At 45.6% G+C, this 15,393-nt stretch overlaps 1 protein-coding gene across 1 annotated transcript in view; it reads left to right on the plus strand.

Moving 5' to 3' along the window:
* Positions 1-1,198: 1,198 nt before the first annotated feature.
* The window catches only part of BAALC (BAALC binder of MAP3K1 and KLF4), a 98,362-nt gene continuing 84,167 nt past the window's right edge, over positions 1,199-15,393 (plus strand). Inside the window, exon 1 of the mRNA XM_058564755.1 lies at positions 1,199-1,419. Within this exon, the coding sequence (XP_058420738.1) occupies positions 1,260-1,419 (160 nt within the window). The 5' untranslated portion in view covers positions 1,199-1,259. The remainder of the gene's footprint in view (positions 1,420-15,393) is intronic.

Here is a 15,393-nt window from a genome sequence, read left to right on the forward strand (position 1 = left end):
TCCTGTAGACTTTATAAGATGTATTAAACAGTACACACTACAATCTATATACAATGGGTAATACACACAATATATTCGATGGGTATTATATCTACCAGCAGTGTTTTGCCATAATAGGTACTTAGTAAATATATGTTGAATGAATGAAAACAATATTTATTCAACACCATGTTCTATTTTGGCAGAGCCTGGTCATTGAGGATTTATTCTTCCAACCTTCTCCTTTCTTAGCTGTCTCTTTAAGGCTGTTTCCTTCTTTTACAGTGTTCTGGCTTCTTTGGGACAGGTAAATTGGTTGGCCCACCCAGGCCTGGGCTCTAGCGTGCTCACATGGAGCACAGGAGCTGAGCGTGCACCAAGGAATGAAAAGCCGCCGGCTGGGCGGTGGACCCCGGGAACGTTCAGGCCGCCCCTAGGCTTGGAGGGAGCCAGCCACGCCTTCCAGCCCCATGCAGAGAGTGTGGCATGTCGGATGCCCTTTGATTCCTGGCTCTCTTTTTCTTTCTTGAGAGCAAAGTTCGAAGTCGCAGAACTGGAAAGGATGTTAGTGACAGAGAGTCAGCCCAAATCTCTCGGAAATCATAGGCCTTACTCCCTACTCCCCAAACCAGCTAAGACGGGCATGGCTCCGATGCCCGCTTAATTCTTAAAGGCAATACTTTCTCCTCAGTTTTCCGCGTTGTCTCCAGCTTCATTGCTTTTGAAACAAGTGGCCAAAAAGCTTGGGGTCCCTTCCTAAGCGCTCCAGTTCCCCCCAGGGTGGATGAATGGAACGAAGAAGGAAGAGAGGATGGATGATTGGATGAAGGTGGGGTGGGAGGTGGATGGATGGATGCGCAAGAGCCTGGGAGCGGTGACCCGGGCCGGCCCGGCCGAACCCCTCGCGGGGCTCCCCACTCCCATTCCCAGGCTGCCGCTCCGGCGACGCCCGCGGGCGCCGGCGCACCGAGGGAGGGCGCGGGGTTGCTGCGGGACTTGGGGCGGGGTGGGGGGAGCGGCGAGGGCGAGGGGAGGTGGGAAAGGCGCGGTGGGGAAGGGGAGGGCCTTGGAGGCGGAGAGGAGGGGCGCGCGGGGAGAGGGCGCGGCGCTGGGGGCGTTGGGCGCGGCGGGAGCTCGGCGCCTGGCTGCGGCGCGGGCGCTTGCGGGGACGCGATGGCGCCGCCGCCGCCTCCTCGCCGGCCGGGGCCGCACTGCCGGGGCTGAGCCGCCGCCCGCGCCGCGAGCCGAGCGGCCGCCGGGCGCGCCCGCAGCGCGGGAGGATGGGCTGCGGCGGGAGCCGGGCCGATGCCATCGAGCCCCGCTACTACGAGAGCTGGACCCGGGAGACCGAATCCACCTGGCTCACCTACACCGACTCGGACGCGCCGCCCAGCAACGCCGCCCCGGACAGCGGCCCCGAGGCGGGCGGCCTGCACGCGGGTGAGTGAGCCCGGCTCCCGCAGACCCCCCGGCGCTGGGAGGCCGGACGGAGCCACAAGAGGGGGAGCCGGAGGGATAGGGGGCACTAGGGGCAGCCCCATCCCTCAGAGAAGGGAGAGAGACAGACAGACAGACAGGACCTGCCTGCCGACAGACTGACGGAGCCAGGCGCAGGGAGCCGGGTCAGCGAGAGACCCTTAGAGACCCTAAGGCTGAGCTAATCCCCTGAGCTTCGGGGAAACTCAGCGCTCCCTTCCTCTGCCAGTGCAGGCTCATTGGCCGGGGGCCGATGGGCTAGGAGGACAGCCCACCAGGCTCGCACACTTGCCCCTCAGCCCGCCCACGTCCCCGGCCCCCCTGGGTTTGCCTCCGCCTCGCTTTGGACCATTTCCCCCTGAGGTCCTCTGGGTCGTTTCTCCATCCACTGGCCGCCTGGCCCCTCTCTCCCTTGACTTATAGATACAGGGCCCTACCCAGATTGCCTGGGTGGAGACTTCCTCGTCGCTTCCCCTTTTCTCCCTGTTGGCAAGGAGTCCCCTCGCGGTCTTCGAAAACCAGAATTCTAGTTCAGGGCAAAATAAACGCCTGCTGGCCCCATCACTAGCTCTGCACTTCAGCTTACTTTCCCAGCAACTGTTTCATAGCAAGGACTCACCACCCTACCCCACGGGGCCTCGAGGCTTTATATGATGCAAGGCATAAAAGTGGATTAGGACTGTAAGTTACATATTCTTACCATTCCCCATCTAGCAGAAATCTGATAGAAGGATATGCAAAGAACTTTCTGGTCCAGTCACAAGTCAGGATTTCTTTTTTTTAAGCAGACACTAATAATTGTATGATAGAGATGAAAATAGACTAACTGTTGCCACAGACTGACCTTTAATCATAAAGGTGTTGGTGATGTTAAAAGGAAAAAAACCTCACTACTTATTCTATGGATGTTGTCAAAAGCCAGATCAATATTCAGATAAAAATGTTTTAACTATTTCCAGACCCTTTTATGTGGTTGGTATTTTTGAATAATGAAATCTAAAATAGAAAATGAGGTTAATTTGAAGCATAATGTATATTATAAGGAGGAGGAAAGAAATGTGAACTACTCTTAAGAGATTAATAATTCTAAATCCATGCCTCCTAAGAGCTGGCACTTTAATCTTGACAATAGGTCTCTCCATCTTTTAGGACAAAAACTGGCTCCTTTTTCACATGAACTCTGTGATTCCCTTTTTTTAAAAGCAAGAACAGTCAGCCAAAGCTGTGCAAAGCATAACACTATATTTGTCTTTAATTTTTCTGTGTCACAGTAGCGATCGTAATGGCTGTTTTGTGTTGCTGATGCTTTCAGCAAGTTTCCAAATGATGTGTTAGCTGAATTCAGTGTCAGAATGAGGATAAGCCATAAGCCTTCGAAAGGGACCTGCTAAATGTTAGATGTAACAGGATTTCCCAAGGAGGTGTGGTACTTCTCAGCAGAATCAGAGCCAGAGCCGCACTCCAAGGAAAGAAGGTTAAAAAGATCTAGTGTGAAAAAGGACAAAGTACAGCTTCAGGGAATGGTGGCCTTGGTGATAGAGTATATGGTGTGTGTGTGTGTGTGTGTGTGTGTGTGGGCATATGGATGGGTATGAGAGTTATTATAGGATGGCTAAATATGTACATCTTTATTCATTTCCAATGCTTATTCATTTATTACTCTGCCATCCTGAGTCATATCCCATCATGCATCATGATGGGTTCCTGCAACAGGTGGGACCCCGGACAAGTGCACTTATATGTGGTCCTCTGCCAAACATGGGACAGTCCTGCCAGGAAAGTGGTCCTGAAGACCTGCATCATTCACAGGGAGGGCTCAGCGCCAGTCCCAGGACAGTGCCCTAAAACTGGCAAGACTCTTGGATGAGGACATTTCAATTCTCTAGAAATTTCCATCAGCCTCAGGGGAGAGGCACATTTCTGAAGATCGAGATGGAATTAAGGCTTCCCCTGGAGTGCATTGGCATTCCCTAGGGCCTTTAGAAAAGTGGCTTGATTCCTGCGGATTTTTCAGACTGGGAAGTGGACATCTTTAGTCAGAGTGGGTATCCGAGGAAGCTACAAATCTCCTGGGTTTCAGCCACCCTAGGAGATTAGCCAGGGTTCTTTATTCTTTTCTTCCTCCCTGCTCCCCGGCCTCACCCACTCCCTGCCAGTGCTCCACCTGTGAATTCAGTCCCAGGCTTCTGGGGGCACCGAATGGTCCACAGTGACTGTGTTGTGATAGGAAGCCAGAATGCTACATTTTCCTGTTTCCATCAGTGCTTTTCTGATGGGGGACAAAAGGAAAGGCTGGATTCAGGAGAATCCAGATTGTGAAAGTCACAAAAATGGCTTCATTACTAGAATTCTAGAGCTGGAGAGGGAATCTGGAACCTATTCAAGGCAGGTGGAACTCAGTTAAATTGTCCCGGTCTGGACATTCTCTCAACCACTTCACAGCTCTTACTTACCCCAGTCCTCAAGAGTCCTTTCTCTCTGGGCCTGGTCACTCTCCTGTAGCGTCAAATTGAAGCCACTGTTCTTCTGGCCACCCAACCTCAGGAGCTGTGAGGGCAGGGAGTGGACTAATTCACCCTCATGTCTTCTGTGCTTACACGCAGTGGAGGACGTGTGACCCCCGGTTGGGATTTGATGAAGGTTTTCTGAATGAATAGGCACTCTGTCTAAACCTACCCTTCATTCCTGTCAGCTCTTCCTAGATTCTCTCCTCCTTTTCTCTTCCTTGCTATTGAAATTTTCCCACTTGAATCAGTTTAACCTAGATTCTTCCAAGTGCCGTTCTGATCCCATGGCTTCTCTTTAAAAAGTTCCTCGATGTTTACTCCATTAAACACTCGGCCCAGCTCAAAGATTCCATTTCTTCTGTATCACATAGATCCCCTCCCCACCCCACAACTCCACACCCATGTCTACTGAGAAGCCCCATTTAAGCTTGTAAATCTCACTTCAGTTTCTCTTAGTCCAATCCAGATTGAGGGCATATCACATGACAGGTGTTCAATAAATATTTGTTGGATGAATTTTGCTTTTTATTTTTTTTTTGCTGGGAAAGAGTCACCCTAAGCTAACATCTGTTGCCAATCTTCCTCTTTTTTTTTTTTTTTTCTCCCCAAAGCCCAGTACATAGTTGTATATTCTAGTTGTAAGTCCTTCTAGTTCTTCTATGTGAACCATGGCCACAGCATGGCTACTGACGGACAAGTGGTGTGGTTCTGCGCCCAGGAACCGAACCCGGGCCGTGGAAGAGGAGCGCGCAGAACTTTAACCACTAGGCCGTCAGGGCTAGCTCTGAATTATGCATTTTACTGCAGGAAGGGGGGTGTGGGACTGGTTCTTCTACCAGTCCCACAAAAGAAAGTTTCTTGCCTCCTCCTTATTCAGTGATCCTGAGCCTCTAGTTCCTGTTTTTGGAGATCACCTCCATTAGCCAGCAGAATTCAATTAAGTTTTTATATTCAGCTATTACGTAGGCTGGAATTAAAGGCTTAACTGAAGCCACAGTATCTGATAGCCATTGCTACTCTGTGTCACTGAAGCCTGTGTCTCTGTCACAGGAGGAAATTAAATTGGTCTGGCATTATTTCGTCCATGTAAAATCAGTTTGCTGGATAGATTTTTACTTCTGTGGTCTGATGGGGGTCTCCCAAGGAGAAAGGGGGTCTCTGAGGTTGCCATGCCCCAGCCTACCTCAGCTATTCTATACATTAATAACTTCCTAGCTTCACCTCAATTTAATCACAAGTCCCTTAAATTACATCCTTAAATATCTCCTTTTGTACTATTAGTTTTTTTTCCTAATTTCTCTACAGAATAAAACATTTCAAATTTCTCTGAAGTGCTTCTACTTTATAGTTTTAAATTGCCGTAATAATTGCTTTAGTAAATGCAAGATGGAAGATTATGGAATTAGAGACTCACAGCAAAATGATTTACCTAAATAAATTGAAATATGTCAAATAAAATGAAGATCACTTAATATTACCATCAGCTAACATTTATTGATGACTTACCATGGCCAGGCGCTGTACCCAGCAGCACTTTATGTAAATCACCTCGTGAGTCCTCACAGCCGGGATGAGGTAGGAACTATTACCATCCTCCTTTAACAAGTATGGGAATGAGGCTTAGAGTGTGCAGAAACTTTTCCTGTCCCGGACTGGGATCCAGCTCTGTCTGAATCCAAAGCCCACACTCTTAAATACTGCCTGTCTGGTCACTGGGGAGTTAACTATAGAATTCCTGATTTTACAGTTGATGGGACTCAGAGTCTAGTCTGATCTCTTGATATTCAAGGCTGGTCTCAGTCAGCATGGTTTTCTTCTGCAGCATCCCTGAGGATGGGATATCTCTTCCCTAGGGAAGGAGGCCTCCCTCTATCTTTCTGTAGCAGTTCCCTTTGTGAGAAACTCTTCCTGCTGCCTTGTAATTTCTACGTGGTGAGCTCTGGGCCCTTGGCATCAAGTCTTGCACAGGCAGCTCTTTCCATAGTTGAAGACTGCTGTTGCATCTCCCCTCACCGTTGGTCCTCCAGGCCAAACACATGCAACGCCTTCAGTCATTCCCTCTTGGTACAGGGACCTATGATTAGCTCCAAGCTACTCATGTCAGCCGAGCAGCGTAGGGCAACACAAGGTATATTATGATGAGGGCGCTGACCCTCTCCTGGTGCAGGTAAAACCAGGTCAGGATTTGTTTTCCTGCTGCTGTTGTTGTCATATTGCCTTGATGACTCACATGAAGCTTGTGATTAAACCCTTAGATCTTTCTTTCTAGTCAAATTTAAGTTCTGTGACATCAGGGACATGTCTGTGTTTTCACTGCTATACAGCCAGCACCTGGAACAGTGACTGGAATATAGCTGTCACTCAATAAATGTTTGTGGAACGCATTTTTTCCCCCATGAATCCTGCATTTGTACTATTGATTTCAGTAACCCAAATTTGGGATTTTTGTATTTATTCTTGTTAAAATTAATCCTGTTGGTTTCAGTTTAGTGTTTAAACTTGCTGACCTTGAGTCATTTTGATAGAACTGTGAAGACAATATTCTAGATCTTTATTTCCCTATGTTGACAGACTAAAGATAAAAGACATTTATTTGCTCTTTTGTTCGCTTAATATACATTTGGCACAAAGATAATAATAATACAGAGACAGACATAAAGGTAGACACACTTCAGGTCAGCATGGTCCCTACTGGAACAGCATGAGGGAAAGGTGCTGAGGGAGTGCAGGGGACTGAGCAGTTGGTTCTGCCTGGGGAGGGGCCCGTGTGTGTACAGACCTCCACAGGAGCCCAGTGGAGGAAGCAGGACTGTTCCTGCAGGCCCTCACAGCCAGGAGGGGTAAAGGAAGGTTATCCTGATTCCTTCTCTCAGGGTGAGAGGACCTGTGGAGAGCCCACCTGGGGCTTGCTGATGGGTAAGCCTCCTCCTTCCCCCCAGCTCCTCCTATGTACCTGCTATACTTGTGGTTATATTTTCTTTTTTTTTATTTAATTAATATCTTATTTGAGGTAACATTGGTTTATATCATTATATAAATTTCAGGTGTACATCATTGTATTTCAATTTCTATGTAGACTACATCATGTTTAACACCCAAAGCCTAATTGCCATCTGTCACTGGATACATGTGTTCTTTAACCCATTCGCCCTCCCCCCTCCCCCTTTTCCCTCTGGTAACCACCAGTCTACTCTCTGTGTCTATGTGTTGTTGTTTTATCTTCCAAGTGTGAGTGACATCATATGGTATTTGCCTTTCTCTATCTGACTTATTTCACTTAGCATGATGCCCTCAAAGTCCATCCATGTTGTTGCAAATGGCAAGATTTCATCTTTTTAATGGCTGAGTAGTATTCCACTGTGTACATATATACCACATCTTCTTTATCGATTCATCCATTGATGGGCACTTAGGTTGTTTCCATGTCTCGGTTATTGTGAATAATGCTGCAGTGAACATGGTGGGCGTATATCTTTTCGAGTTAGTGTTTTCGTGTTCTTTGGATAAATACCCAGAAGTGGAATTGCTGGATCATATAGTATTTCTATCTTTAATTTTTTTGAGGAATCTCCATACTGTTTTCCATAGTGGCTGCACCAATTTACATTCCCACCAGCAGTGTACGAATGTTCCCTTTTCTCCACACCCTCTCCAACACTTTTTATTTCTTGTCTTTTTAGTAATAGCTATTACTGAAGGTGAGGTGATAGCTCATTGTGGTTTTGATTTGCATTTCCCTAATAATTAGTGATGATGAACATCTTTTCTCACACCTGTTGGCCATCTGTATATCTTCTTTGGAAAAATGTCTGTTCAAACCCTCTGCCCGTTTTTCAATTGCATTGTTTGTTTTTTTGTTGTTGAGTTGTATGAGTTCTTTATATATTTTGGATATTAACCCTGATAAGATATATGATTTGCAAATATCTTCTCCCAATTGTTAAATCGTCTTTCATTTTGTTGATGGTTTCCTTTGCTGTGCTGAAGCCTTTTAGTTTGATGTAATCCCATTTGTTTATTTTTCTTTTGTTTCCCTTGTCTGAGGAGACATGATATTCAAAAAGATACTGCTAAGACCAATGTTGAAGAGTGTACTGCCTATGTTTTCCTCTAGGAGTTTTATGGTTTGAGGTCTTATATTCAAGTCTTTAATCCATTTTGAGTTGATTTTTGTGTATGGTGTAAAATAGTGGTCTACTTTCATTCTTTTGCACGTGGCTGTCCAGTTTTCCCAGCACCATTTATTGAAGAGACTTTCCTTTCTCCATTGTATATTCTTGGCTCTTTTGTTGAAAATTAGCTGTCCATACACGTGTGGGTTTCTTTCTGGGCTCTCAATTCTATTCCAGTGATCTGTGTGTCTGTTTTTGTGCCAGTACCATGCTGTTTTGATTACTATAGCTTTGTAGTATATTGTGGTTATATTTTCAAATAATTATTGACTATTGTCTGCCCCTCTGAGGATGACAAGCTCTGTTACTCAGGTAAGGAGTCTTTTTGCTCACCATTGTATCATGTGTCTAATGCTGTCCTGGCTATAATAGGACCTCAAGTGATCTCTCTTGAATGAATAAATCTCCTAAAACTTCTATGTGTCCATTTCTTTCTTCCTATAGTCCTTAGAGATGATATTTTCTTTTCTCAGTAGTTCCATCTGCTCATCCTTTTTGGGTTCTTGTCTACCTGATTGGTTGCATAGGAAGAAAACATCCACCTTTCTTATATCCCCTGTTGCCAAATACAAGCCTCGTTTTTTATAAGGGTTGTGTTTCAGAAATCACTACAAAAAACAGATGGTAACAAACCTATGCACTTTATAAAAGTTTAGGAAGTCTCATGTTCTCATGGTCCTTGTCTCCTGGGCAGAGTTATCACATCCTGCCACAGGCTCTCGGGGTTGCTCATGTGTCTCTCTCTCCCATTAGCCTGTGAGCTCTGCCAGGTTGGGGACCACATTATTGACATTTGCATGCCTGGCATCTGCCACATGTTTGTTGAATGACTGTAAAAATGAATAGACTGATAAATGATCCAGCTATGAAAATGAAGTTTTGTGTATCTTATACCCTCTTTCCTGAGTCTTATCTTAGATGATTTTGCCTTAGACATCAGTCTACTGAATTGTGTCTTTGCTGCACACTGGATAAAGCTATTCCAACACTAACCACAGAAGAATTTAAGGTTCCAGGCTTGGGCCCCAGTGGGAGGAAGATAGTCCCCTCTCAGTAGGCCAGGAGTCTTTTCCTGGCTTATCCTGCACTCAGCAATCCCTCAGGCTTGGACCCCTGGAGGTCCTGCCTTCACCCTGGGCTCTGTGCACCTATGACCCACAGCACCTCTCTGCTGAGAAGGCCGTTCTGCCCATTGGTGAAGTTGGGTGTCTGAACCTGTTGTTCTTGGCTGTTGGTGCCTGGGTTTTTCTCCCAGGAGCTTTTCCATGTCAGGCCCACGGCCTCCAGCCACTTTCAGAAGACCATTTGGCTTGATTCTCTGGCCAGTCTGAACGCCACCTTTGCTTCCATCTGTAGAGCAGACTGGATGGGTGTACCCTGAGCCACATTGTGACCTAGGCTTTTCTAGCTTAGCTACCAGCAGCATTTACTTGCTCACATGTTCTCTTCCCACTCTGCCCCCTGCCCAACCACTTCCATTTCTCTGGAGATAAAGCTCTTTTAGAGCTTTATTCTTTTAGAATGTTGTTTTGGGCTGAATTGTGTCCCCAAAATTTATATGTTGAAGTCCTAACCCCCAGTACATCAGAATGTGACCTTATCTGCAGATAGGGTCTTTATAGAGGTAACCAAGTTAAAATGGAGTCATTCGATGGGCCCTAATCTCATATGACTGGTGTCCTTATAAAAAGGGAAATTTGGACACAGAGACAGACAGACACACAGGGAGACACCATGTCAAGATGAAGGTGGAGATCGGGGTGATGCTTCTACAAGGCAAGGAATGCCCAAGATCGCCAGCAACCACCAGAAGCTAGGAGAGAGGCGTGGAACAGATTCTCCCTCAAAGCCCTCAGAAGGAACCAACCCTGTTGACACCTTAATTTTGGACTTCTAGCTGCCAGAACTGTGAGACAATAAATTTCTGTTGTTTAAGCCATCCAGTTTGTGGTACTTTGTTACAGCAGCCCTGGGAAAATAACATAAATGGGTTTATGAGCGCAAACACTGAACATCTGGAAATAATAAGAGAGAGGATTTCTGTTGTCACTACCTCACACTTCCTTCTGAGATTGAGTCTATTTCCTTATCATTTAAATTCAAATAGTATTTATTGAGCATCTTCTGTATGTGAGAATTTTTCTTTTGGACATTAGTTTACATAACTCTCTAAAATAACCTTATAAACCATTGTTATCACTACTTACCAGATGAGGAAACTGAGGTTCAGTGAGATTAAGAGACTCAGCAAGGTCACAGAGCTAGGAAGGGGAAGAGCCTGGATTGGAATTCAGGTCTCTTGTTTCTAAATCCAGGGCAGCGTCCATTTTCCTGTGACTGCTAAGCATGAATTTAGTATCCTCCTCCACTCCATCTGCCTTTGGCTTTTTTGGAAATATGAAGCACTTGAAGTGGGAGCCTCCTGCCAGTGTTTACCAGGCTGAGGACACAAGTCCTTGAGGAGACGCCTGCAGCCCTGCAGCTGATGCCGCCCCTCCCTGTGCTGAGTGCCCCAGCAGGGCTGCGAGGGGTGCTCGGAGAATCACCTGCATCCCGGTCACCTGAGGAGCTTGTTAAAGATGAACAGTCTTTGGGCAGAATAATATTTCTTTCTGGTTTCAAATGCAATGCTTGTTCCTTATAGAAAATTTAGAAAGTGTAGAGAAGCACACAGAAAGAAATAACACTCTGTCGGCGCTTAGGTTTCATCCTTCAGGTCCTGGGTCTAGGTGTGTACGGTGCAAGCTGCATCTTCTGTTTAAAGTTTGAGCGGTATGGGGAAGATCCCTCCAGTTGCTTGGAAGCTCAAAGGCCAAGAAAAAAACAATAATTTGTTTTGTTTCTCTTTGTGTTTAGGAAAATATTAGGAGGCAGTAGCAGCCAAAGTCTAGTTTGAATGCGGGAAGAGCCGGGGGGAAAGGCCTTGGATAAGTGAAGGGATTTTTCTCCCTTTCTTTGTTTCAATACTGAGCAAATGTAGTTGAATTCAGGTAAATTACATACGAGGCAAATCGTATTGCGACTCCACTGTATATAATTCTCCCGTGTCCCCCTCCTACCTCCCGTCCACTCCCCACAATTGGCTCAGGATGAGCATGCTGTTTTATATTTTGCCCAGCTGTTATCTGGGATTTACAGTTGCTTTATGGATGTAGAAAGATGGCGTGTGTGTGTGTGTGTGTGTGTGTGTGTGTGTATGTGCACGCGCGCACACGCGCGTGCGTGTAGGGAGCAGCTCTCTGTCTGAGTCTCAAAGGCCCATGAGGTCATGCAGGTGGGCTGCCCAGTGTTCTGGTTGGTACAGCCCCATATGCATCCAGCTCTAGGTCTCTATGTCGGATGGGATGGGTATGGAGTGTCGGCCTACATCTTGCTGTGTGGTTTCTGTGTAATGAAGTAAAGCCAGAAGCCTGGGTAGATTTTTCTTAATCTAGCTCCATCTGCTTTATGAATAGTGGCAGTTTCTCCCAGATTCTGGGATTAGGTTGTCTTTTAGTCTTCATTTTGGGTGATGTTGTGAGTCTTGGTCTTTTTCTGTCTTCATAGGCATTTTAGTGGGCAGTTGGGCAAGACTGAGTCGGCAGCTCCTAGCCAGATGCCCTTCAGCCTGGAAGTCCAACCCAGAGCCTCTTGACCTTCTTCTCCAAGCCACTGCACCAGCCTGGGATACAGCCACACCCACAGGACCACCCAGCCAGACCTGGTCTCTGTTTACAACTTCATGTACTTCCTCCCCCACAGTGAGCCAGCTTCTCATGCCCATCGTGATCTCAGTCCCTGGACCTTTTCAGGCTCTCTTCATCATCATCATCATCATCATCACCATCATCTTCCTTGTTATTTTGCTTAGATATAGTATAGTTGAGTGGTTAAGGAATTAGACTTTAACAACAGACATTTACCAGTTGTGTGACCTCGAGCAAGTTTCTTAGCTTTTCCGGGTTTCAGTTTCCACACTGTAGGATGAGAATCATTACAGAATTAATGTGTTCACAAATATGAAGGGCATAGTGTTTCAATGCTGCCCATCCTAGCACCCAGGATCCCCTCGTCTCTTCAATGTTGCACTGAGCATGCCAATTCAAAACTGGTCACCCTTCTCCTCTGCTCCCTACATCCCTGTTTCTGAGCTGCCTGGCATTGCTGGAGAAAGTCATGAGTTGGTGATTGCACCGAATAGCAATTCATGCTCTAGAACCTCAGTATTCTTACCACCTCTTGGCAATTCTGTTAATTCCTCATTAATATGCTGTGACAGTCCCTATGTAATAGCTGCCTATGCCGTCCTATTCTTTCCCTCTGAATACTAAAAAAATCAAAGACTTGCTGTGAATTCTCCCATCTCTCCCTCCAAACACGTTGTACGTCCTTCTTGCCACCTCAGCAGTTTTTAAACATCTTTAGCCATCCTTTCCCCAAATCTGCCTGTTTGGATTCTAAGTGCACTGACAAGGTTGTTCCTTGTTGTGACCATATGTGAGGATGTTACAGGCAGTTCCATTAGAGTGAAGGTCTGTGCTGCATCTCCGCTGGCCCTACCCGAGCCCAAGCCACTGTCATCTTTTACCTGACCTCTGCAATAGCCTGCTTCCCTTCTTGTCTTTGACAAGTCATTCATTCTGTCATAGGGAGAACGATCTTTTAAAAACATGTATCAGGTCGTATCACTCTCTTGTTTAATACCCCCTGGTAGTTTCCCATTCTATTATACATAGAATAAAATTCCAACCTCTTTCCTTGGCCTATGTGACCCGGTTGCTGCTGCTTCTCCTGCTTTGTTTATCCTGTTTCCTCTCTCTCTCTCAGAGTGTTCCAGCCTCATTGGCTTCCTCTGTTCTTTGAACACCCCACCACTTCCCTGTCACCAGGACTTTGCACTTGCTAGAATGTGCTCCCCCTCTTCTCACTGTTTACATGGTTGACTCCACCTCACCCTCAGCTCTCAGTTCAGATATCACCTCATCAGAGAGACCAGTCTTCCCCGGTTACTATATGGTTATTTCCTTCCTAACACCACAGCTTGTTATTGTCTTGTTCATTTATTGTTTCTTTACTCAGCACGGTACCCGGCACAGAGTAGACACTCAATGAATATTTGGTGAATGAATACACTCTTCACTTTTGTATCAAGTAGGAATTGTGTTTGGTGGCATGAACAGAAACCAGAAAAATGTGGCTTAGCAAGTAGAGGTGTTTTTTTTGCACTTAACACTAAGTCTGGAAGTAGGCAGGTGCACCACTCAAGGATGCTATCAAGGACCTGGGCTCTTTGAGTTTATTGCTTTGCCATCCTTGGTGTGTGAATTTCATCCTCATAGTTGCAAGATGCTGCAGCATTCTTATTTTATTTTATTTTTTGGGGGGAAGATTAGCCCTGAGGTAATATCTGTTGCCAATCCTCCTCTTTTTTGCTGAGGAAGATTGGCCCTGGGCTAACATCTGTGCCCATCTTCCTCTACTGTATATAGGATGCTGCCACAGCATGGCTTGATAAGCAGTGTGTAGGTCTGCACCTGGGATCCAAACCTGCGAATCCGGGCTGCTGAAGTGGAGCACAGGAACTTAACCACTACACCACCGGCCTGCCCCTTATTTTGTCTTTTTATAATCCATAATTTAATGTTTATTTCTTTGATGATGAAGTCAACACACATTTGAAGATGTATAATTTTTTTTTTTTTTTGTGAGGAAGATCAGCCCTGAGCTAACATCTGCCAATCCTCCTCTTTTTGCTGAGGAAGACCTGCCCTGGGCTAACATCCATGCCCATCTTCCTCCACTTTATATGGGATGCCGCCACAGCATGGCTTGACAAGTGGTGTGTCACTGCACGCCCGGGATCCAAACCAGCACACCCCGGGGCCGCCACCGCAGCAGAGCATGCGCACTTAACCACTTGCGCCACCGGGCCGGCCCCCTTGAAGATCTATAATTTTATCTTTAGTTCAGACCTCTCTCCTGACTTGGAAATGTTTTCTTAAAATACAACACATGTCTCGCTCTTGTTACCATCATGTATCTCAGGTTACCATGAATTCAGTTCAGAAAATACAACACATTTGCATTCAAATCTAATAATAAAATAAAAAGAACATTACCTGTCTCCAAAGTTTTCCTCCTAAAGATAGATTTCTTTTTTGCTCAATTGGTAGCAATCCAGTAGTTTACAATAAATTCTCTGTCTTTCATCATCTGTTTTTCCTTCCTTTTTTTTTTTTAAAGTTTTTATTGTGGTAACATTGGTTTATAACATTATATAAATTTCAGGTGTACATCATTATATTTCAATTTCTGTGTAGACTACCTCATGTTCACCACCCAAAGACTGATTACCATCCATCACCATCACCATACACATGTGCCCTTTTACTCCTTTCACCCTCCCACCTCTCCCCTTCCCCTCTGGTAACCACCAGTCTGTTCTCTTTGTCTGTGTGTTTCTTCGTCGTCGTCGTTGTTTTTCTCTTCCACCTGTGAGTGAGATCATATGGTATTTGGCTTTCTCCATCTGACTTATTTTGCTTGCGCGGCATTCTTATTTTACATAGGAAGAAGGGAGAAAGGCAGAAAGGAGCATTCTGCCTGAGTCTGTTTCTTTTTATCTGTAAAATAATAGGTTTCCCAGAAGTCAGTAAGATTTGCTTGAGTCTCATTGGCCAGAATTGTATTACATGGCTGTCCCTGGCTGCAAGAAAGTCTAGCACATCAAGACTTTTAGCTGGGCACATGCCACCCTAAAAGTATCACTGTTCTCTTGGCTAAGGAAAAAAGAGGAGAACAGATATGGGGTAGGCTGCCAGCAGGGTGGCTGTACCTTTAATCCTGTGTCAGAGAGGAGAGATTAGCAGGAGCAAGGGGGAAGGAGGAAAGGAAGTAGGTAGTGAGGAGGGGGAGTGGTCTGCCAAAAACCACTGGTACATAATTACTAGTATTAAGATTTTGCTATAATAATAATCGTTAGTATTGTGTCTTTAACATTCCCGTGTGTCAATTGAGTTCATAAAGGTGAATATTTGCTGAAAAAATTACATGTGCTAAATTGAAGTAATTTTAGAAATAATGCAACAGTACCTAATATCAACAGTACCTTATATCTTTTAGAGTGGTCTTTTGACATCGGACTCTGTGCTGTGAACACGAGATGTGTGGTGGACATTGCTTTGTTTTCTGTTTCATTTTCCTGCAAAGTTAATGCCAGCAGGAAACTGATGTGCCAGCTGATATTCTGTGGTGCCAATTTCCAGTTAGTGGGGACGTTG

Source organism: Diceros bicornis, chromosome 21, assembly GCF_020826845.1.
Source record: "Diceros bicornis minor isolate mBicDic1 chromosome 21, mDicBic1.mat.cur, whole genome shotgun sequence".
In the NCBI taxonomy this organism is placed as follows: Eukaryota; Metazoa; Chordata; class Mammalia; order Perissodactyla; family Rhinocerotidae; genus Diceros; species Diceros bicornis.